Here is a 23,260-nt window from a genome sequence, read left to right as displayed (position 1 = left end):
CATGGCAGGTGTCACAGGGCCCTGTTACAGGCGTGCCTCTTTCAGTTTCAAGCCCAATCCCCACACTTGCATGCACAGACCAGGTTTTAGAAATAAGATCGCACCACCAGGAAACATTTCCTTTGCAATAGATGATAGGAAGCAGCGTGACTGACCGAGTGAGCATCATCCCTTCTGTTGGGGGCGTTCTTGACAAAAATGGCCATGCGTGACTTCCCAGCAGCCTGCAGGTGGGCAGGATGCTGTCCACCTACGGTGAGGCTCCGCCACACCGGGTTGATCCGGCGAGGTCTCCGGGGAAGGAAGGCGTGGAGCTCAGATGTGCCTGCCTTCGTGTGGTGCCTCCTGTCCTCCGTGTCTCGCTGCCACCGCAGAGCTGGGTCTGGGGACGCCTCCTTGGTGTAGGGTCACCGTTACCGTTTTCCCTAAAATATACCTTACTTCTGGTGGCTGGCGCTGTGGCACAGCTCTTAAGCCACTGCCTATGATGCCAGCATCCCAGATGAGCACTGGGTCTTGTCCCGGCGGCTCCACTTCCCATCCAGCTCTCTGCTGTGGCCTGGGAAAGCAGCAGAGGATGGCGCAAGTGCTTGGGCCCTGCACTTGCGTGGAAGACCCGGAAGAAGCTCCTGGCATTTGGGGAGTGAAACAGTTGATGAAAGCTCTCTCTCTCTCTCTCTGCCTTTCAAACTTTTTTTTTTTTTTTTTTTTAATGCATCTCCTTCTAGTCTGGCCAGTGAACTATTTATCCATTTTCTACCATGGTCACTATCCTTTGTCCATCTATTTTCAGTCAGAAAACTTGACCTTGAGAAAGTCCTACAGTGGTAGTCAGTCCACTTTGGGCGGAGTTGGGACGCTGTCCCCCGCCCAGACGCCACCCGTCGCCCTCTCCAGCTGTCTCTGGCGCACACAGCTGTGCACCGGGAGCACAGTCCTGTTGGAGGATGCACTAGGCAGGAAGACAAGGACACACTGCCCGCTCACTCCTCCAGACATTCCTCGGTGGGCGTTCTGTCCTCGGATGGAGTCCAACCACCAGAGGGTGGCGTGTGTGTTTTGCCCGTTCTCGGTCCACACAGCAAGCTGGGAGGGGTCCATGCGGGCAGAGAGTCTGTGGTCTCCACATCCCGCTCCCCCACAACTGTGCATCGTGTGGCAAGCACACGCAGGGGCCCCTGTCCTGCCTCTGCCATTGGCAGCTGTCTGTCCTAAGCTGCCCTCTTAGGAGCCTTTGTCCCCAGCAGTCCCAAGGGATGGCTGGCCTTCTCCTCCACCCTGGGACAGCGGAGACCCAGCGGGGGGGCCAAGCGCAGAACCAGGGACCCAGAGCACCCCTGTCTGGGTGTCTTCCCAGCGCGCCCCTCCCCCAGCACCGAGCCCCTCATTCAGCTCGCTGGGCAGGGGTGGGGGTGAGGAGGCAGGGACCCCGCCTGCCCTGTCCACGAGGGGAGAGGCATCCTTGGGACCCCTCTCCCTCCCTCTGGATCACTTCTGAGGGTGCTTGGGAAACTTCGTGGGAAGTGGAGTGAAAGGCGAGGTTTAGCTGGGGGCTGCGCCGCCCGTGCCTGCACAGGATCCTTGGCAAGCCGGGGGAAAAGGTGCATCACGAAAACCCACGATCGCTTTGCGCCCAGATAAACGCAGCTTCTAACTCTCTTTCTCCCCAGCTTACTTTCTCTTTCACTTCGCAGTCGCAATCCTGTGGCTCCCGAGGGGCTGTCTCTTCCGGGAAATCCGGCTCTGCTCTGCCTGGGGGCAGGGGGTGGGTCTGAAACTGTGGGCTGAGCCACCCTGGGCCCTCCCATCCCCAGACCCTGCAGCCCGCCAAGGAAGCAGGAAGAAGGTGGGGCCTGCACTCAGATGGTGCCGTGAGGTCACTCACCGATACGGTGGCTCCCTGAGAGGAGGAAATGGAGTCCAGGCGCCCAGGACCGAGGGCAGGGCCGGGACAAGCCTGCCCGGGACACCACGGCCGGAATCCCCAGCACAGGTAGCCCCGCCTGCTCTGTCCCATGCCCCTCCAGCCCCACCCCCTGCACCATCTTTGCTGGTGGCCCCTGTGGTGCCTCTACCCTGGGCCACCTCCTCCTCTTCTTCCTCCCAGTTCAGCCCTGGGTCCTCTCCCTCTCTGGGCATCTCTGCAGCACCCAACATCCCCCGAGGGCCTCCGCGGCCTCTCCGAGACTCCTAACCGGGCCCCCACCCCACCCCTGCCTCCACCCAGCTGGCAGGGGGTCCCCCATCCTGGGGCTGGGCTGCACCTCCCTGCCATGCGGGGGTGCTGGGGGATGGAGGAAAGGATGCGACTGGGGTTCTGTTGGTGCACTTTGTTGGGGTGACTCTTGTCACCCTGTTGTCACAGGCACACCAAGGCGGAAGACAGGCAGGGGTGGGGGCGTAGCTCCCGGGACAGGGTACTCCGTGTCTGCCACCACCCCTGTAGAGAGGCCCTAAACATGGCCACCGCCTCAGTGGTCACCCTTCACCTTCCAGAACCGTCTCACTGCCGTACAAGTTAAGTGGGGGACCTGGCATCGTCAGGGCAAATGCTCTTTTTTTTTTTTTTTTTAAGATTTATTTATTTATTTATTTGAAAAGCAGAGTTACAAAGAGGCAGAGGCAGAGAGAGAGAGAGAGAGAGAGAGAGGTCTTCCATCCACTGGTTCACTCCCCAAATGGCCGCAAGGGTCAGAGCTGGAGTGATCCGAGGCCAGGATCCAGGAGCCTCTTCCAGGTCTCCCACGTGGGTGCAGGGACCCAAGGTGTTGGGCCATCTTCCACTGCTTTCCCAGGCCATAGCAGAGAGCTGGATCAGAAGTGGAGCAGCCGGGACTCGAACTGGCGCCCATATGGGATGCTGGCACTTACGTTATCGGTTACGCCACAGCACCAGCCCCCTGGTGCTCTTTCGTTAAAGCGAGGTAGAAAAGAAAGCCTTATCCCAGCCACCCACTCCTGCAAGGTGATGCGATGAGCTATGGACATGGCCTGGCCTGGACGGTGCTGGTAATGGAGCAAGGGCAGGAAGCCTTAGATCCATGCTCTCACCTACACACAGCAAGCAGAGCCCCAGTTCCTGCCCTGCTAATACGGCCCTGGGCGGCTGGACACACCCCTACCTGAAGGGTCCCGCCATCAGCCTGAGCTCTCCCCGCTCCTCCCAAGCCTTCTCCCTCCTATCTCCAGGTCCGGGCTCGGCCTCGGCCCAAAGCCCTCCCGGCTCACACTGTCATCTCGCGGGAGCTGCAGAGCCAGCCCAAGCTCGCCCTCTATCTCCACACCCCAGCTGTAGCTCAGAGCCCCAACCTCCTTCCCGCTAGTCTGTAAGGGAAGGGGGCTCTCTCGCTCGCGCTTGCTCTTGCTCTCTCTCACTCTCTCACTCTCTCTCTGCCGTGCGTTCCCTCTGGTCTGGCTGTGGCTTCAAGTGGGAAGACCCCGAGTGTGTCCGCGCCAGCTCTGGAGTGTGGCCGGTCCCCCCACTCTGTGCCTCTGCTTCTCCACCCACAAGATGGGCCTGCCCCGGCAGGATGGGGGCAGGAGGCCCTGAGTTCAGATACAAGAGATCTTCAGATGGTTCTGGGAAATTCATAGCGTGCGAAGACCCTGCGTGGATTTCACAACTGCTTCGCAGCAAGATAAACTACTCTTTTCATTCCGTTTTTCCGCGAACCCCAGGAAATGCCCTCCCGCCAGGGGTACCCCTTCCCCTGATGTAACAGCACGTGCAGAGACGACGTCAGCGCCGAGCGGAACTGAAACGCTGAGAGCGCTGATCTGGGGCTGGAGGGGCTTTTTTCCCCCCTTTTTGGTGCATTTTTCTCCTTTCCGATGGGATGGAGGGATGAGCGCGCAGGGACATTGGGCTGCTGGGGGGGTGTCCCACGGGAAGGGCCGGAGCTGGGGCTGCCCCTCCTCTTGCTTGCTCCCCAGTCTTCTGTCTGGAAGGCGCAGAAACCGTCCGGGCTGTGGAAGCCCCATCTGCAGTCCCTTCTCTCTCTCTCTCTCTCTGCAGTGTCCCCAGAAACTGGATCAGGCGGCTATATCAAAAGACATTCTACTTTCACTTCCAAAACCTGCCCCGCGCCTTTGGCCGGCACAACACCTTCCTCTGCTACCAGGTGGAAGGCAGCCGGGGCTCCTCGCCGGACAAGGGGATCTTTATGAACCAGGTATCGGCCAGACTCTACCCACGTCCCAGGCAGGAGCTAAGCCAGCCAACGGTGCCGCCGTAGGCTCTTCCCACAACCCCGGCCTTGCTGTCCCTGCTGCACTGTCCCGGGACCCGATGGCACGTACAAGTGTCTGACTTGTGCGGAGACCAGCACTGTCCCGGAACGGCGCAGCGATCATTTCAAACACTCTTGCGGCTGCCCCCACCTCTCAGGCTTGCAGGAAAGAGCATCTGTGGACAGCCGGTCCTGCTGCCCCCACCACACTGCGGAGTGAGGACCCACAAGGACGCACCCACCCACACCTCCGTGCCCCTCACTCCCTTGGGTGACCCCCGTGGCAGCTGTGCCCAGCCTCCGAGGTCTTGAGAGCAGTGCCTCCAGCAGCGTTGTGCACCTGCAACCCCTCCGCCTGCCCCTCCCAGACCTCAGACTTCTCAGAATGTCTCCGTGGGCGGAAGCGACTTGTGGGGTGGGCGGTAACACCTACCAGCCTCGTAACAGACAGGAGTCCTGCACCACAGGCCCTCAAAGTGCTTGTGGAAAAAAATGGAATGAAGGCCAGTGCCGTGGCTTAACAGGCTAATCCTCCACCTTGCGGCGCCGGCACACCGGGTTCTAGTCCCGGTTGGGGCGCCGGATTCTATCCCGGTTGCCCCTCTTCCAGTCCAGCTCTCTGCTATGGCCCGGGAAGGCAGTGGAGGATGGCCCAAGTCCTTGGGCCCTGCACCCCATGGGAGACCAGGAGAAGCACCTGGCTCCTGGCTTCGGATCGGCACGATGCGCCGGCCGCAGCGGCCATTGGAGGGTGAACCAACGGCAAAAAGGAAGCCCTTTCTCTCTGTCTCTCTCTCTTACTGTCCACTCTGCCTGTCAAAAAAAAAAAAAAAAAAAAAGAAAGAAAAAAAATGGAATGAAAACATGTTTATTTTTTAATCAATATTTTTAAATCCATGTATCACTTTTTCATATTACATATTTTTTCACAAACTTTTTGGAGATCCTGCATACACAATTGACATTTTTCTAGTACCCATAGTTTAAAAAGTCAGGAGAAGCTGGTGAAATTACCTTCAATACTTTGTTAGCCCAATGTCATCTACCAGGATTGCGACATAGAATCCCTATAAGATTCTTCGTGAAATCACTGGCAATTTTTTTTCCTCAGGCAGCTCTTTGAAACGAGCTGTGTATTTCACATGACCTGCAGGTCTCCGTTCCAATGAGCCACATTCCAAGGGCTCAGTAGCGGCCTGTGGCCACGGCTCACCTGTGGGACACACAGCACTGTGCCCGTGCCACAGCCAGCAGGCAGGGGACAAGTTGGCCAGAGCAGGGGCTGGGGTTCCTTGTTGAATGGGTGTCAGGCTGAGAATGTGGGGAGGGGCCCTGCAGGGCAGAGATGGCTGGTGCGAGGGGAGGATCCCACGGGGCTCCTGTCCAGGGACCCCCTGCCCGTGCCTCCGACCCACGGCTTCCTCCCCACCGTTCGCAGATGCGGCCCAGGGCTCCCAAGTACCACGCGGAACTGTCCTTCCTCTCCTGGTTCGAGAACTGCCTGCCGCTCCCTGCCCAGCAGCCGTACCAGGTCACCTGGTACCTGTCCTGGAGCCCCTGCAGCCGCTGTGCCGAGTGGGTGGCTGCCTTCCTGGACACGCACAGAAACGTGAGCCTGACCATCTACACCGCCCGCCTCTACTATCACTGGCACCCGGAGTACAGGGCTGGGCTTTTCCGGCTGGTCAGCGCGGGGGCCCAGGTGGCAGCCATGTCCTTCTCAGGTGAGTGCCGGGGCGGGGTGGGGGGACGCCGTGAGGGGGGCTCCTGCAGGGCCCCTGGGGGGACTGGGGAGCCTGTGCTGGCCCTGGGCCCTCACCGCTGTCTCCCCTTTTATCTCAGAATTTGAAAAGTGCTGGGAAGAGTTTGTGTACAATGACGGAACCCCATTTAGGCCTTGGCGGATGCTGTATCGAAACTACTGTGTCCAGGCGCACAACCTGCAGGACATCCTCAGGTGAGCGGCCTCTCCTTGCCCTTCTCAGGCCGCCACCCCCTTTCCGACCAGACCCCCGCTGCTCCGGCCTCCTGCCCTCACTGCTCCCGTGAGAGCCACTTCCTTGCTGGCCGGCACCCCGAGGTCGCCCCCCTGTAGTCCCTGCCCCTGCCCTCGGCTCCCTCCAGCACGGCCTGAGAACCGCACCCCCCCCCCCATGGATGTGAGCAAGGAAACCGGAAGATTCCAGAAGTGTCCCCTAAGGCAGACTCGAGTTCCCAGAGACAGAAATGAGTCGGGGCCGCCACGGGTGGGTGCGGATTTCCCTCCGTTCTGAGGCCTCTGTTCCGACCTGAGTGTGGCCACGAGGCCCTGGCTGTGCCCCCATGCATCCCCATTAGGGCCCAACCCAAGGGCCTCTTTTGAACTTGGCCACCCCTTTAAAGGGCCTGTCTCCAGATGTGTTCACATTCTGGGGTGCTAGGGTTAGACCTCCCACGTCTGAACTTAGTGGGGGAAAAATTCAGCCCAGGACGGCGACCGAGGGGTGGGAGGCATCTGGGGCCTGGCTCTGGGGGTCCTGACCAGATGCTGATCCCCTCTTCCACCCAGACTCCTTTGCTTCCCCCCACATCGTCACCATGCCCCGCCCCACCCTGCTCAGCCCTGCTGTCCCATTTCCCAGCTCCCCCCAGGGATGCAGCTGGGGTGGCCACAGCCTGGGGCTGGTGATGAACAGAGCCGCAGGAATGCAATGACAGAGTTTCCCCTTCCGTGAGATTGGGTGAGAAAAGGGGGCTCCAGTGCCAGGCTGGAGGCCACCAGAGCACTTCCTCTGCCGTGCTGCCTTTTAAAAAAAAGTTTAAGATTTATTTATTTATTTATTGAAAGGTGGGCATGGGGGAGAGGAAGGGAGGAGAGAGAGAGAGGGAGGGATCTCCCATTCCCTAGTTCACTCCCCAAATGCCTGCACAGTTGGGTCTGTGCCAGGCCAAAGCCAGGAGCCCGGATCCTAATCCAGATCACCTGCTACTTCCCAGGATGCATTAGCAGGACGCTGGACCGGAAACAGAGCAGTCGGGACCGGACCCAGGTGCTGCAGTGTGGGATGCTGGCGTCCGCGAGCGTGGGGTAACCCACTGCCCCAAACACGAGCGCCTCGCTCTGCCTGGACTAGAATTAACTCGCTGGACCGAGGGGCTGCAGCCGGCCCCCGGGTCCCGAGTCCCACACCCCAGAGGTCGCCTAGCTCCCCTGCGGCCAGCGTCTCCGCTATTGTGAGAGCTGCTGTGGGCCTTCAGGGTCGGTCTGGCCGGCCCACAATGTGGGGGTCCCAGCACATGGGAACTGGGGGGGAAATGCAAGACCCAGGACGGGGGCCAGGGCTGGTTGTGCCGTGTGTGCCTTGAGCGGTGTCTCTGTGTGAGGTCTTGCCGGGTTGCCCTACCACGGGGCTACTGGCAATGAATCCGAAGCCACAGTCCAGAGACGGCGTCCGCTGTCTTCAAACCCACCGGAAGTCTCGCCCGTTGGCACCGGGGTGTCAGGAGTGGATTCCCATTGGTGAACCTGGTGGCGCTAGCGTAACGGATGTTGGAGGCAGCTCCTGAGTGGGCTGGAAATGTGGGGGCGGCGACACTTCTGGCCTCTCAGAAGCAGGACACGGTGGTGGGAGCAGTGCCCTCAGCTTCAGCCCCGTGTCCAGATGCGGGTTCCAAGACAGCCACGTCACATTTGCCCTGGGTCATAGGTCAGCGTCCAGAAAGACAGAGGCCGGTCTCCACGGGGCTTCCCAAGCCAGACTGTTCAGCCTTGGGACTGGTGCCGTAGCAATTCCCATATAGGCGCTGGTTTGAGTCCCGCCTGCTCCACTTCCAATCCACTCCAGCTCCCTGCTAATGTGCCTGGGAAAAGCAGTGGAAACACTTGGGCCCCTGCACCCACATGGGAGACCTGGATGAAGCTCCTGGCTCCTGGCCTCGCCTGGCCCAGCCCTGACTGTTGTGGCCATTTGGGGAGTGAACCAGCAGAGGGAAGATCTCTCTTCATCTGTTTCACCCCCCTCTCGGAGTAAATCTGCCTTACAGATAAATAAATAAATAAATCTTTTTTTTTTCTTTTTTGACAGGCAGAGTTAGACAGCGAGAGAGAGAGAGAGAGAGAGACAGAGAGAAAGGTCTTCCTTCCGTTGGTTCACCCCCCAAATGGCCGCCACTGCTGGCACGCTGTGCCGATCCGAAGCCAGGAGCCAGGTGCTTCTCCTGGTCTCCCATGGGGTGCAGGGCCCAAGCACTTGGGCCATCCTCCACTGCACTCCTGGGCCACAGCAGAGAGCTGGCCTGGAAGAGGAGCAACCGGGACAGAATCCGGCGCCCCGACCAGGACTAGAACCCGGTGTGCCATCACCGCAGGCGGAGGATTAGCCTAGTGAGCCGCGGCGCCGGCCATAAATAAATCTTTAAAAATAAGAGACGGTTGAGCCTGCCCACCAGCCTCAGAGCTCCAGCCCCAGGGTGCCTAAGCGGACTGCTCTGTGGGAAGCAGCAAAGCTTCCAGCTCTGTGCGTCTCCTGCTCTGTGCGACGCCAGCAGGGTGCACTGGGGCAGTGCAAGCATTTGGCCCGGTGGCTGAGGCGTACGTGTCCCATAGGGCAGTGCCTGACCCCTAGCCACAGCCCGGGCCCCTGCTTCCAGCTTCCTGCTGGTACAGACCCCGGGGGGCAGCGAGCTGGGTCTCTGCCACTCACGTGGAGACCACGATCGAGGACTCCTGGCTGTCACCTTTGGCCTGGCCCACCCAAGGCCTTTGCAGGCATCTGGGGAGTGAACCGGCACAGGGGAGCTCTCAAATAATGTCTTAAAAACCCCAATGGTTCTGCAAGCCCACCTTTGCCAGGTCACTTTGCCGCATAATATTAATTTCGGTTAAAAAGCAAGATAGGGGGCCAGCGCCGCGGTTCACTAGGCTAATCCTCCGCCTGCAGCGCTGGCACCCCGGGTTCTAGTCCTGGTTGGGGTGCCGGTTCTGTCCGGGTTGCTCCTCTTCCAGTCCAGCTCTCCGCTGTGGCCCGGGAGGGCAGTGGAGGATGGCCCAAGTGCTTGGGCCCTGCACTCGCATGGGAGACCAGGAGGAAGCACCCAGCTCTTGGCTTCGGATCGGTGCAGCGCGCTGGCTGTAGCGGTCATTTGGAGGGTGAACCAACAGAAGGAAGACCTTTCTCTCTGTCTCTCTCTCACTGTCTAACTGCCTGGCAAAAAATAAAATAATAATAATAATAATAATAATAATAATAATAAAAATAAGCAAGATAGGGACAGGCATTGGGCACAGCACCAAAGACGCCAATGGGGATGACTGCCATCCCCCCTCACAGTGCCTGGCTCGGGCCCCAACTCTGCTTCCTGTCCGGCTTCCTGCTGGTGCGCACCCTGGGAGGCGGCATTGATGGCTCAGGAGCTTGCGTCCCTATCACCCACGTGGGAGACCTGGATAGAGTTTGGGCTCCTGGCTCTCTCTCTCTCTCTCTCTCTTTCAAATAAAATGAAAATAAGTACATAAAGCTTTAAAGCAATACAAAGCAAGACAACACTTGGATACTCTGCAGGGTGTAATGACAGCTGGGAGCAGCGAAAGCTGGATGAGCCCTTCAGGCAAAGTCTCTGTCGCAGGGCCTTTTCCCTTCACTGCCTGCGCACAGAGTCGGAGCACACAGCTGCCAGGTGCACGGAGGGCCTGGGCCCAGGTGGGACGCGCCGTTGTGCATACCCACGGTTAGGGAAGTGACACTGACAAGTGACAGTAGGGCAGCGACAGGTGCAGAGCCTCCCTGCTGCCAGACCCGCGTCCTGCCCCCTTCTCCCTGCCTGCCCAAAGAGGAGGCTGGGTGACCGCAGGCAGTGCGCTCTGCCTCTCTGTTGTCTCCCTGCTGCACAGTGGCGCCGTGGGTCTGCTCAAGGAAGAAACCTTCTGCTTCCAGTTCAACAACCAGCGCCAGGTGCCGAAGACCCACCGACGCAGGAGGCCTTACCTGTGCTACCAGCTGGCCACGCCCACCGGGTCCCTGCTCCACAGAGGCTACCTGTGCAACCAGGTGTCTGTGGGGCGGGCGCAGGTGGGAGGCCAGGCTGCCTCGGCCGCCAGGCAGGGCGGGCATTGCCACGCTCTCCTCTGGGCGCCGGGACTCTCGCCCGGGGGGACTCTCGGGTCCTTTGGGGAAACTGAGCGAGGGGGGGAGGGGAGCCCCTCGTCCCCAGCCCTGCCTCCAGCCACAAGCCCTCTAGCCTCTGCCATCCACGCCTCCCTCTCTCTCTCTCTCTGGACCCTCTCCAGGAAGATCGTCACGTAGAAGTTTGCCTTATTGACAAGATCCAGTCCATGGGGCTGGACCCCGCCCAGAGCTACCAGCTCACCTGCTACCTCTCCTGGAGCCCCTGCCCACGGTGCGCGCGGGAGCTGCTGGACTTCGCCAGCAGCCACCGCAACCTGGGCCTGCGGATCTTCGCCTCCCGCCTGTACTTCCACTGGCGCAGGAACTTCCAGCAGGGGCTGTACCTGCTGTGCAAGGCCCACGTCCCAGTGACTGTCATGGGCCTCCCCGGTAGGAGGCAGGGCCGGGCTCGCAGGTCCAGGAGGGCGGAGCCCCTGGGGGCTGGGGCTCACGATGTGTGACTCCACCTGGAGGGGAGAATGCGGGGGAGAGAAGAGAGCCCTGGGGAGGGGCGGGGGGAAGGGAAGGCCCCACCTGCGGCTCCCTCCCCGGGCCTCACCGGCTTCCCTGGTCCCTCTCAGAGTTCCAACACTGCTGGAAAACCTTTGTGGACCAAGCGAAGCCCTTCCCGGCCTGGCCGAAGCTGCCAGAACGCAGCGCCAGCATCAAGAACCGGCTGCAGCGGATTCTGAAGGGGAGCTGCTGTCCCCAGCCCCCACGCCCCTCCCTCTCCTGTTCTCTCCCCCCACCTCTCTTCTGGAGACCCCTGCCCTTCCCGTCTCTCCCACCAGGGCCTCCCACCTCCCTCTCTGCCTCTCTCTCAGGCCTGCCTGGCCCCTGGTCCCGTCCTTCGCTCGTCCCTGCCTGCACGGTCACGTCTCCTTCCCTCAGCCACTGCGGGTTCACACCAATGGGTGCTTCCTAATTTCTTTCTTTTTTAAGATTTAGTTGTTCATTTGGAAGGCAGAGTCACAGGGAGAGACAGGGAGCGACAGAGAGAAGTATTTTAACTACTGGTTCACTCTCCAAATGGCCACAATGGCCAGGGCTGGGCCTGGCCAAAGCCAGGAGCCTGGAATTTCATCCCCATCTCCCAGATGGGTGCAGGTGCCTAAGCACCTGGGCCATCTTCCACTGCTTTCCCAGGCCATAGCAGAGAGCTGGACTGGAAGAGGAGCAGCCGGGACGTGAACTGGTGTCCATATAGGTTGCGGATGCTGGCACTGCAGGCCACGGCTTCACCTGCCTTGCCACACTGCCAGCCCCTCTCTTTGTTTTTTGATATTTATTTATTTGGGAGGCAGAGTTACAGAGAGAGAGGGAGAGACAGAGAGAGAGGTTTTCCACCTGCTGGTTCACTCCCCAAATGGCACAACAGCCAGGGCTGGCCCAGACCATAACCAGGAGCCAGGAGCTCCATCCGGGTCTCCCACATGGGTGGCAGGTGCCCAAGCACTTGGGCCATCCTCTGCTGGTTTCCCAGCTGCATCAACAGGGAACTGGATGGGAAGTGAAGCAGTTGGGACTGGAACTGGCACCCATATGGAGGCTGGGATCTGGGGAGGCAGCTTCACTCTCTGCCACAACACAGCTCCCCTAATTTCTCTTTTTCTCTCAACAGTCCTGGAGTCTGAGCGATTCGTAGGACGCCTCCAGCAAACTCAGCCTCAGGCAGCAGTGACGAGCCCGGCTGGCCCTGGGGCGGGCGGGCGGGCTGCACGGAGGAGCAGCCAGCTCGGTGGATCCCGCCCTCGCCCCAGCCCCAAGGCCTTTTGTTCTCCCTTCCTGCATTTCTGTTCTGTGGAGGAGGTGGGTTCATAATTTTATAATTGAAAAAAATACAGATACTTTTACATTTTGAAAAACCCAGGTTACTTTCTCAGGGGGCAATCAGCTATTTCCTTCATCAAAAACTAAGTACAAGGAATTTTTAATCCTCCAGCACCAAGAGAAAAACACACCGGAAAATCCCCTGTTGAGGCTGGAATTCACTCTGGGGTCCAGGTAGCCCCTGGGTCTGTGCATCGGGTCCCTTCTCAGCGTCTAACGAGCACCCACATAGACCCACTTCATCCGAGGTGTTTGAGAACAGGTGCGGCTGCGGAGAGGCCCCTGTCTCTTCATTAGACTCCCGGCTACCTGACGTGGCTACAGTGGGCGGAGCCGTCCCGGGGTCAGAGCGGGAGGGAGGCATCTGTCCCGGGAATGAGAGGTGCTTGCCTTGATGCTTTGGCTGTAGTCCCTATCTGCTTCTGTGTCACCATTTCCGGTTCTGCCGGCTGGCACAGAGTGGTGACGTCAACCCTGGCCCGGCGGCTGAAGCATCTTCAGGAACTCCATTCCCACGCACAGTAGTGCACCAATTCCTGTGGCCGCCATGGAACATTAGGACAGCCAATCACATGCATGCATGTAACCATTTAAGGGGGACAAAGAGGCTTAAAACCATATATGAGGGGGAAAAAAAAAACAACAAAAACCTTCTTTGTTCAGGGCTCAGGATTCTGGATAAGAATTCCACCTGGGCCTTATGCCGGCATAATAAAAGACCGCTTCCTGTTAAGAGGCCTTGGTGTCTTGAGTCAGTACACGAATCCTGCTACAATGTGAGCACCGGTTCGAGTCCCGGCTGCTCCACTTACGATCCAGCTCCCTGCTATGGCCTGGGAAAGCAGCAGAGGATGGCGCAAGTCCTTGGGCCCCTGCACCCACATGGGAGACCCGGAAGAAGCTCCTGGCTTCAAACTGGACCAGCTCTGGCCATTGCAACCATTTGGGGAGAGAACTGGCAGATGGAAGATTCTCTGTCTGCCTCTCTCTCTCTCTCAACTGCCTTTCAAATAAATAACTAAACCCCCCCCCCAAAAAAAAAAGGAAGAAACAAAGAAAGAAAAAAAAAAGAAGGGATGATAGCATCCAGGCAGCCCAGCTTTGAGAAGGCAAATAGAACGATAAAAGGCTTTTTTTTTTTTTTTTAAAGATTCATTTAAATTTGAAAGTCAGAGTTACAGAGAGAGGGAGAGGGAGAGAGAGAGGTCTTCCATCCGCTGGATCACTCCCCAGATAGCCACAATGGCCAGGGCTGGGCCAGACCGAAGCCAGGAGCCAGGAGCTTCATCTGGGTCTCCCACACAGATGGCAGGGGCCCAAGCGCCTGGGACATCTTCTGCTGACTTCCTGGGCATGTAGCAAGGAGCTGGATCAGGAGTGGAGCAGCCGGGTCTCAAACCCGCACCCACATGGGACGCTGGTGCTGCAGACACGGGCTTTACCTGCTACGCCATAGCGCCGGGCCCCTGAAAAAGTGTTTTTGAAAAGAGGAGAAATAAATTCTTATATAGACCCGTTATTGTGGAGGAGATTAGAAACATAAAGATCTATCATTAAAAAAAACCGGGAGGACCGAATGTATCTAAAATCTTTCTGTCAAACCTTTAAAGAATGCAAAATAAACACTTTCAACATTTATAAAAGGTTAATTACAGAAAAATATGGAAAATCTCCTCAATTCTTATGTGAGGACACAGCCTTAATACAAAAATCTGACAAAGGTAGTACAAAAGCAGAGACGGTACTAAATCTCACAGATCATTCCCATCACGAGGGGCTGGCGCTGTGGCTCAGCGGGTTAAGTCCCTACCTGTGACACCAGCATCCCATATGGACACCAGTTCAAGTCCCAGCTGCTCTACTTCCGATCCAGCTCCCTGCTACTACGCCCGGAAAAGCAGCAGAAGATGACCCTGTGCTTGGGCCCCTGCACCCACGTGGGAGACCTGGGCAGAGTTCCAGGCTTCACCCTGGCCCAGCCCCAGTCAATGAAGCCATTTGGGGAGTGAATCGCTGGATGGAAGATCCCTTTCTCTCTCTCTCTCTCTCTCTCTTTCTCTCTCTCTGTAACTCTTTCAAATAAATAAATCGTTTTTAATAAATATCATGTATGAATATAGATACAAAAATTATAAATTATTTATTTATTAAGAGAATAATAAATTATGACTGAATAAGGTCTATCCCAAAAGTGCAAATATGATTCCATGTGAGGAAATTGATAAGCATAACTCATTACGTACAAAGAAGAAAAATCTTGTGATCATACCAGTAGATGCTGAAAAGACTTTCATGGGATTCCGTCATTAAAACATTAAGTAAAACAATAATAAATATATTGAAGTGTAGAAAAGAAATTTTGGGACTGGTGCTGTGGCGAAGCGGGTAAAGCCACCGTCCGCTGTGCTGGCATCCCATATGGACGCTGGTTCGAGTCCCGGCTGCTCTACTTCAGATCCAGCTCTCTGCTGTAGCCTGAAAAAGCAATAGAATATGGCCGAAAACTTTGGGCCCCTGCACCCGCATGGGAGACCCGGAGGAAGCTCCTGGATCCTGACTTTGGATTGGAGCAGCTCCAAGTGTTGCGGCCAATAGGGGAGTGAACCAGCAGATGGAAAATTGTGTGTGTGTGTGTGTGTCTACCTGTCTGTAATAAATCTTTAAAAAAAAAATGGAAAGAATTTTTATGGAAGACAGTAAATATTATAAATGGCAAAATATAAAAAACATTTCAACTGAATTGGGGATGTGCAGGGCTGGTATCTATTACTATGTATTCAACTTTGTCTTGGAATCCTAACGCATGCAGTAAGCAAAGAAGCATAAACACTGGAAAAGAACATACACACCTTCTGTGTGGTTCGCGACCCTTCCGTGGCTGTTGGTGACAACTTTCTACTTTGCATATCTGAGACACTTGAAATTTTTTCTCAAAGATTCTCAAATAAGAAAGCTAAATACAAAATGAATATATAAAATCTTTTTCTCTATATTCACAATCATAATCTAAAGATTATAGGGATAAATATTATGTTCAAAATAGCAATAAGATTTCTTAAATCCAATCACCATACCAGGACTGGTGCTGTGGCATAGTAGGCTAAACCTCTGCCTGCAGCACTGGCTTCCCATATGGGCGCCAGTTCAAGTCTCAGCTGCCCCACTTCCAATCCAGCTCCCTGCTAATGCACCTGGGAAAGCAGTAGAAGATGGCCCAAATGCTTGGGCCCCTGTACCCACGTGGGAGACCAGGAAGAAGCTCCTGGCTCCTGGTTTTGGCCTGGTTCAGTCCTGGCCATTGCAGCCATCTGGGGAGTGAACCAGTGGATGGAAAATCTCTCTCTGTCTCACTCTGCCTCTTTGTAACTCTGCCTTTCAAATAAATAAATTTTTTGACAGGCAGAGTGGACAGTGAGAGAGAGAGACAGAGAGAAAGGTCTTCCTTTACCGTTGGTTCACCCTCCAATGGCTGCTGCGGCCAGCGCACCACGCTAACCCGAAGCCAGGAGCCAGATGCTTCTCCTGGTCTCCCATGGGGTACAGGGCCCAAGCACTTAGGCCATCCTCCACTGCCTTCCCGGGCCATAGCAGAGAGCTGGCCTGGAAGAGGGGCAACCGGGACAGGATCGGTGCCCCGACCGGGACTAGAACCCGGTGTGCCGGCGCCGCAAGGCGGAGGATTAGCCTGGTGAGCCGCGGCGCCGGCCCCATAAATAAATATTTTTTAAAAAATCTCTATGGCAGGCCGGCGCCGCGGCTCACTAGGCTAATCCTCCGCCTTGCGGTGCTGGCACACCGGGTTCTAGTCCCAGTCGGGGCACCAGATTCTGTCCCGGTTGCTCCTCTTCCAGTCCAGCTCTCTGCTGTGGCCAAGGAGGGCAGTGGAGGATGGCCCAAGTCCTTGGGCCCTGCACCCCATGGGAGACCAGGAGAAATACCTGGCTCCTGCCATCGGATCAGCACGGTGCGCCGGCCGTAGCGTGCTACCGCAGCGGCCATTGGAAGGTGAACCAACGGCAAAAGGAAGACCTTTCTCTCTGTCTCTCTCTCTCACTGTCCACTCTGCCTGTCAAAAAAAAAAAAAAAATCTCTATGGCAAAGGGACACTTATCAGTTCGTGATCCCAGAAATAAACATTATTTTTTAAAGCTATTTGAAAGCAGGGCTACAGAGAGAGAGGGGGAGAGAAAGAGAGAGAGAACGAGTGAGAGAGAGCGCTTCCAGCCACTGGTTCACTGCCCAGATGGCTGCAACAGCCAAAGCCAGGAGCCAGGAGCTCCTCTGGACCTCCTGATATTGTCCTGCTATTAACAATTTTCAATATTAATAACCCTGTGGGTTCTTATTCAGAGAAGAACTCTAAATACTGGCTCAAGTAGCCCAGACAGCATGGTAAGTTTTTAAGCTTTTTATTCAATGAGAGAAATACACAGGGAGTGAAGGCTTTCACTAGGGGAGAGACAGGTCCAGAAACCACGTTGGGTCCCTACCAGGCAGAGAGCGGCCACGAGCACATAGCGCGAGCGTAGACAGGAAAGCCGAGAGCCAGCGGCCAGAAGCCCACGGACCCGTGGCACAACCAGGGAAGGGCCCACGTGTTCCAGACCTTTTATTTACTCCCAGGGGGGCGTGGTTATGTAGTCTAATTGGCAGGGCCTCGTACAGGCGGGATCAGGTAGGGGCATGAGATCACGCCGGGGGCGTGGTCTTCCAGCTCACAAATCTAATCGGTTTTATCCTATCTGCCAGCCTACATCACTCCCACACGGGTGGTAGGGACCCCAGTACTTGGTCCATCCTCCACGGCCTCCCCAGGTGCATTAGCAGGGGGCTGAGCCGCCAGGACTCGAACTGGCTCCTGTGTGGGGTGCCGGCGACTCAAGCCACAGCCTAACCCTCTGCGCCAGGGTGCTGGCCCCTATTACTGCGAGTTAAAGAGAGACTCCACTCATGGTCAAGGTTTCCGTTTAAATCGCAGTTGGTGCCTTCCTGTAAGTACTCAGAAACCGATCAGATCGCTGCCATCCCAGTCCGTCTGAAATACTGCATCTGTGCCCACGTTTCAGAGGGAGGGAGTTGAGAAGACCCAGTCCTGCTAGATATCCAGTTAACCACATTGCTAGTGTGTAGATGCTGAGAGAAAGCTGATTGTGAGAGTTGTAGGAGCTTGATCCGTGGAACGCTAAACCATACACACGAACGAGTCTTTTTTCTATGCACGAAATCCTCCTGGATAGTAAAGCAATGATCCAATGTCAATCACATTCATTGAAATCAAGATTGCCTGCAAGAAACAAGCCCTGGGCTGGTGGCCGAGCCACAGCGTGACAGCGCCCCCATGGGGCCGTGCAGTGCGGCAGCCCTGAGTGGCGCTTATGCAAAGGGCCATTCCACAGTCAGCAGGTCCTGGGCCGCCTCCAGCTTCCTCCTGTGCAGGACTTCGGCCCCCATGGCCCAGGATGTAGCCCCCATGCTCCAGGGAGCCAGGTGGGGAGATGAAGAGGACAAAGACCATGCTCGCCCGTCTTAGGGGAGAGGCCGGAAGCCGCCAGAGGACAGCAGAGGGGGCTGGGAACGTAGCCCGGGTTGGGGATTGGTCACATCCATCTTGCTGAGAGTCCATGGTTGGCTAAGTGGACCCAAATGAGGACACGGCCGGGCGGCCACCTCGCCACTGCGCCGCCAGGTTCTCTCCATCCAGAACGTTTTGGACTTGTGTTGCCGAAAGCCAGCCAGCGTGTGACACTTTGTCACAGTGGCCTCAGAAGCAAGGCCACTGCAACAGACGCTGTCCTCAGCCAGTGGTGCCGACTGCCACACACCCTGGCTGCGTGAGGACCCCCAAGAAGTGTGTGGCTTCAGAGGTGCGGTTTATAAGAACTCTAAGGGAGGCCATACAATGGGGCCGGCGCTGTGGCGTAGCAGGTAAAGCTACTGTCTGCAGTGCCAGCATCCCATATGGGCAGAGGTTCTAGTCCCGGCTGCTCCTCTTCCGGTCCAGCTCTCTGCTCTGGCCTGGGAAAGCAGTAGAAGATGGCCCAAGGCCTTGGGCACCTGCACCCACGTGGGAGACCTGAAAGAAGCTCCTGGCTCCTGGCTTCGGATCAGCGCAGCTCTGGCCATTAAGGCCAATTGGGGAGTGAACCAGCGGACGCAAGACCTCTCTCTCCCTCTCTGCCTTTCCCTCTCTCTCTGTGTAACTCTGACTTTCAAATAAATCAATAAATCTTAGAGGAAAAAAAAAAAAAGTCGTACAAATTAACTCTATTAAACAACGCAGACCCATCCAATGTGAGTGAGCCACGCACAGGTGCACCTGGAGGGAGGGGCCCATCCCAAAGTCCCCATAACCACTTCCAGGTCACCGCGGTGACGCTGGGCCTCTCCCCACGCCCCATCAGGGGTGGTTTCCCTAAGGCTTGCTCTAATCCTCTGATCCGCCGCTGGGCAGTCACTTCTCCTGTAGCCATCAGTAGCTGCTCCCTGAAAGCCCACGGACGGCTCGCGGCCTCCTCCCCTGGTGCCCAGTCAGCACCGACGGCTCCCTCTGCCTCCCCGGCCTCAGCCACTTTGGTGCCTTCTGGAAACTTCTCTGCCATTGTCATGGGCCGGGTGGCCCTTGCCTGTGTCCCTGCCCTACGATCAGCTGCCTCTTGCATTTTCCTGACTGTGCTTTTACAGGATTTGAGGAGGGAAGCGAGGGAGAGGCTCGGGCTGGACTTGTTCTCTTGAAGCCCGGGTGATGGCAGTGATGATCGGATGGATGAGAACGAGGGCGAGCGGACAAATAGAAGAACGGGTGAAAAATGTCCGCTCTCCCTCGCAGCCAGAGCACAGGGCACCCTAGTGATGAGGGACGGCAGGTGCAGGGCCCTGGGGCCGCCCACCAGAACCTCGCCCGCCCTTCTCCGACGCTCCTTGCACAAGGCTCCCGCTGTCTCCCGCTGTCTCCCGCGGCCCGGATGCATCCCGTAGCTGAGGCCGCTGAAACCCACGGAAGCCACCGAAGGGGGCAGGAGACGCCGGACCCCTGGGGAGCAGCCCGAGCATGGCAGGCTCGGCCACCACCGAGGTCCCCGCAAAGCTGGGGGCCGGGAGCAGACCCAAGGCTGCGAGGGGAGGGATGGGAAGGCCTGGCGGGGGCCTGGGGCAGATCTGCCTCCTCTTTCCCCAGCAGGAACCTCTGGGACAGGCGGCAGCCCCCCACTCCTGCTCACTCCCCTCACGCTGGGATGAGCCCTTCCTCTTTCTCAGGATGGCCCACGTGGCCCGGGGGGCTGCCAGCCTTCTTCACCCCTGGGCTCCATCCATGCCCCGAGCCGCCGCCTCCTGGCGCCTCTTCTTCCCTCCTCCCCCAACAGTTTCTGTCTCCCCCTAGCTTGCCTGCTCCGCCTTTGTCTGTCTAGGAGGCCTCGGGAACGGGCACGCTGGGAGCCGCCCCCTTGCGGCGGGCACTCTCTAGGCACCGACGGCAGAGGCCGGCCAGATGCCAGCGCACCTTGGTCCATGGCCTGGCCATGTCCCCCTCCAAGCCACGAACAGCAGCACAGCGGCTCCCAGAGGCTCTCCAGGACCCTGCCAGGGCTGCATGGCCCAAAGGTGTTCCCAAATGTGCGGAACACGCAGACTGTCTTCCCGGCATGTGGGCACATGTGTGTCACGTTGGCACAGTGTGTGGTGGAATTTCTGTCTTGGCCAGAGTTAACAGAGGCAGGGCAAGCCGGATGTTAAAGGACTTGCTGGGGAGAAGCAAGAACAATGCCAACTCTTCTCACTAAGTAATTGTGAAAACTGGAGTTAATTTTCATAAAACATTTGTATTAACACAAAAAGGGGGCCGGCGCTGTGGCGGAGTGGGCTAAGCCTCCGCCTGGGGTGCCGGCATCCCATATGGGCGCCGGTTTGAGTCCTGGCTGCTCCACTTCTGATCCAGCTCTCTGCTATGGCCTGGGAAAGCAGAAGATCCAATGGCTTGGGCCCCTAAACCCACATGGGAGGGTGGAAGACCTTTTTCTCTGACACCCTTCTCTCTGTAACCCTGTTTCTCAAATAAATAAATACAATCTTTAAAAAAATAGAAAGAGAGAGAGAGAGAAAGGAAGGAAGGAAGAAAGAAAGAAAGAAAACACACAATGGGTCCATTGTTTTAAGATTTATTTATTTATTTGTTTGAAAGGCAGAGTTACAGAGAGGCAGAGACAGACAGAGATCTTTCATCCGTTGGTTCACTCCCCAAACAGCCTCAACAGCCAGAGCTGTGCCGATCCGAAGCCAGGAGCCAGGAGCTTCTTCCAGGTCTCCCATGTAGGTGCAGGGGCCCAAGGAATTGGGCCATCTTCTACTGCTTTCCCAGGCCACAGCAGAGAGTGGGATTGGAAGTGCAGCAACCGGGACTCAAACCGGCGCCCATATGGGATGCCGGCACTGCAGGCAGTGGCTTTACCCACTACGCCACAGCACCATCCCGTTATTGTTAATAAATTAAGCATTTTTAATGTCTTAATGTTCTTTTAAAAGTTTTATGTCTTAAAATTTATTTATTTAATTATTTGAGAGGCAGAGGCAGAGCACTCCATCTGCAGCTTCACTCCCCAAATGCCTCCAACTGCCGGGACTGGGCCATGGCAGAAGTCAAGAACCAGGATCTCCATCCAGGTCTCCCACGTGGGTGGCAGGGGCCCAATTACCTGAGCCAGAGTCAGGGATTGAACTGGGTACTCTGCTGTGGGACAAAGGCCTTGGAACTGCTGGGTTAAATGCCCACCCCAATTTCTTTCCTTTTTGGGGGGCTTGATTTATTTATTTGAAAGGCAGAGTTACGGAGGCAAGGGGAGAGAGGGAGAGAGAGAGAGAGAGAGAGAGAGAGAGAGAGAGGCCTTCCATCTGCTGACTCACTCTCCAAAAAGCTGGAATGGCCAGGGCTGGACCAGGCTGAAGCCAGGAGCCTAGAACTCCACCTGGGTCTCCCACATGGGTGCAGGGGCCCAAACACTTGGGCCGTCCTCCGCTGCTTTCTCAGGTCATTAACAGGGAGCTGGATTGGAAGTGGAGCAGCTGGGACTTGAACCGGTGCTGCTACATGGGATAAAGTTGTCCTAAGCAGTGGCTTAACCCACTGAGCCACAGTGCCAGCGCCTGGCTACCATTTTCCAGTGTCCACAGCCCCACATCTGTGTCCCAGCGAAAGCGAGGATCACGGGGGGGGGAGGGTGGGCATGGAGGTCATTGACTGTTGCCTTTACTTTTGTATATGCTGGAACTTTTCTTATATATAATCAGACATTTAAAAACGGCATCCACCGTGTTTTTCTCACAGATTCAGGAGTGCTGTGGGGCCTTCCTGCCTGAGGCCCAGCCTGTGTCCTCCACGGCAGAAGCTGAAGCCAACCCCGTGTGAGGGATCTGGAGTGGGGCCCAGCGGGGAGGGGGGCTAGGGTTGGAAGAGGCCACGCAGTGCAGCCCCCAGGACAGGAAGAGGGGGAGGCCCCGAGCTTCCTCTCTCCCTCAGGTGAGCACCCAGGAGCTCTCCCTGCACACACCTTGAGCTTGGACACCAGCCTCCAGAGCTGCGGGAAAATTCATTTGTGTCTAAGCCGTGTAGCCCACGGCATGTTGTCAGAGCGGCCCGCAGAGCCCTCCCACAAACACCCTACATGCCTCCCTCGGACACTCCTGGTGCTGGTCTCTGACGTCAGCCGTGGCTCGGGCCCTGGCTTCACTCCCTGCCCCAGGGGCCCTCTGATGCCAGGTGGGTGTTCCCTGCTCAGAAACGTGGGGACAGGCGTGCGATGGCTCAGCCCTGGATGGTGGCACTGGCACCACTGGAAGCAGCAGGGACGGTGGCAGCCTCAGAACCCCTGGTCTGCCTCAGGCAAGCTGGCTATACCCACTTGGGCCAGGTGGGTCCTGGCCCGCACCCCGGCCCCAGTGGGCTCCAAGGCCATGCTCCCTCCCTGCCCTTCCTTCAGGGCATCTCGTGCCTGCCCGGGAGGCCTGCTCTGCCCTCCCCAGAGACCCTGATCGGGTCGTTCCCCAACATTTTCACCCCCTCCAGGTGTGTGTGGGGGGTCATCAGCCTCAACAGGCGGACCAGACCGTGGCCGGGAGCCCGCCTCTGCCGGCGACCGTCACCGATGTGGGATCAGCCTTAGAATGGTTCTGAGGAGACAGACTCAGCGGGTGGAAAGCTTTGGAGGCTGGAGGGCCCACCTGCCCCGTCCCCTCGCCCGGAGAGCAGGAGGCTCACCGTCCCTTCCTGCCTCCTGACAGGACCGGAAGCCGAGTAGCTGGGACTTGACCCGGCGTCACAGGCGCCCCACCTGCGGTCCCCCAGGCATCATGCTGACGTCTCCCTCACTCTCCCAACAATCAACCCCTGTCTGACGATGCCGGCACCCAAACGCCTCCTGCCTGTGCACCAGCTGCGACGGCCTCTTCTCGCCAGCACCAGCTGTGCCCCGAGGGCTCTCCCACCTGTCTCGGGTCCAGCCAGGCATGCTGGTGTTGCTCCCTAACGGTCCCGGACACGCTGGGCGGCTGGCTGCCCTGGGGTTCTGGAGCAGATCACTCTAGCAGGGAGGCAGCAAAACAGCGAAGCGACCGGAAGCCGGGTCACAGGAAGCTACAGAGCCCAGCACTGCGGGGGGAGAGCTCCCCAGAGCACGTGCTGCAGGGGCGCGGCGGGCAGGGCGGCCGCACAGGGACTGCGAGGAGGGACACTTGCGACCGTGGGCTCCCCGCAGGGGGGAGAGTTCGCCGGCCCTGAGCCAGGGACTTTCCCAGAGGGCCAGGCATCCAGGGCCAGCCTCCCCCATGGTTCAGCATCACGGTCACTGCCACACCTGGGTCTGAAACCCAGGCTCCCGTGCTGGGGCTGCAGCCCCTCCTCGGCACAGAGGGGCCACCTGAGGGGCAAATGATCTGAAACCCAAGAGCTTTTTAAAATCATCTTTACTGTGTGTTTAATAATTTTTGCCTCATTTACCAGATAAATCATCTAAATAAATAGATGCTATACAGTCTCTTACCAACATCAGTACAAAAATAGAAGCACACTGT

At 57.3% G+C, this 23,260-nt stretch overlaps 1 protein-coding gene across 2 annotated transcripts; it reads left to right on the top strand.

The window, feature by feature from the left end:
• Positions 1 to 1,796: 1,796 nt before the first annotated feature.
• Positions 1,797 to 12,935, top strand: LOC133768350 (DNA dC->dU-editing enzyme APOBEC-3-like). 2 transcript variants are annotated; one of them, XM_062202829.1, is made up of 8 exons: positions 1,797 to 1,993; positions 4,016 to 4,172; positions 5,668 to 5,953; positions 6,072 to 6,186; positions 10,099 to 10,276; positions 10,495 to 10,762; positions 10,954 to 11,066; positions 11,994 to 12,935. In XM_062202829.1, exons 1-8 carry the CDS (start codon positions 1,914 to 1,916, stop codon positions 12,015 to 12,017), a joined length of 1,221 nt encoding a protein of 406 aa, XP_062058813.1. In that variant the 5' UTR covers positions 1,797 to 1,913; the 3' UTR covers positions 12,018 to 12,935. The 2 variants fall into 2 exon arrangements, with proteins under 2 accessions (XP_062058813.1, XP_062058814.1); XM_062202830.1 differs by having other exon boundaries at positions 1,799 to 1,993; positions 10,099 to 10,255.
• Positions 12,936 to 23,260: the final 10,325 nt, after the last annotated feature.

Source organism: Lepus europaeus, chromosome 10, assembly GCF_033115175.1.
Source record: "Lepus europaeus isolate LE1 chromosome 10, mLepTim1.pri, whole genome shotgun sequence".
Classification (NCBI taxonomy): Eukaryota; Metazoa; Chordata; class Mammalia; order Lagomorpha; family Leporidae; genus Lepus; species Lepus europaeus.
Note: the sequence above shows the minus strand (reverse complement) of the source record. Positions and strands in the feature narration are given on the sequence as shown.

Coding starts and splice junctions, on each gene's coding strand:
- LOC133768350 (XM_062202829.1), top strand. CDS start 1,914: ATGGAGTCCAGGCGCCCAGGACCGAGGGCAGGGCCGGGACAAGCCTGC. Junction 10,277..10,494: donor TGTCTGTGGGGCGGGCGCAG/GTGGGAGGCCAG, acceptor GACCCTCTCCAG/GAAGATCGTCACGTAGAAGT. Junction 11,067..11,993: donor GGCTGCAGCGGATTCTGAAG/GGGAGCTGCTGT, acceptor TTCTCTCAACAG/TCCTGGAGTCTGAGCGATTC.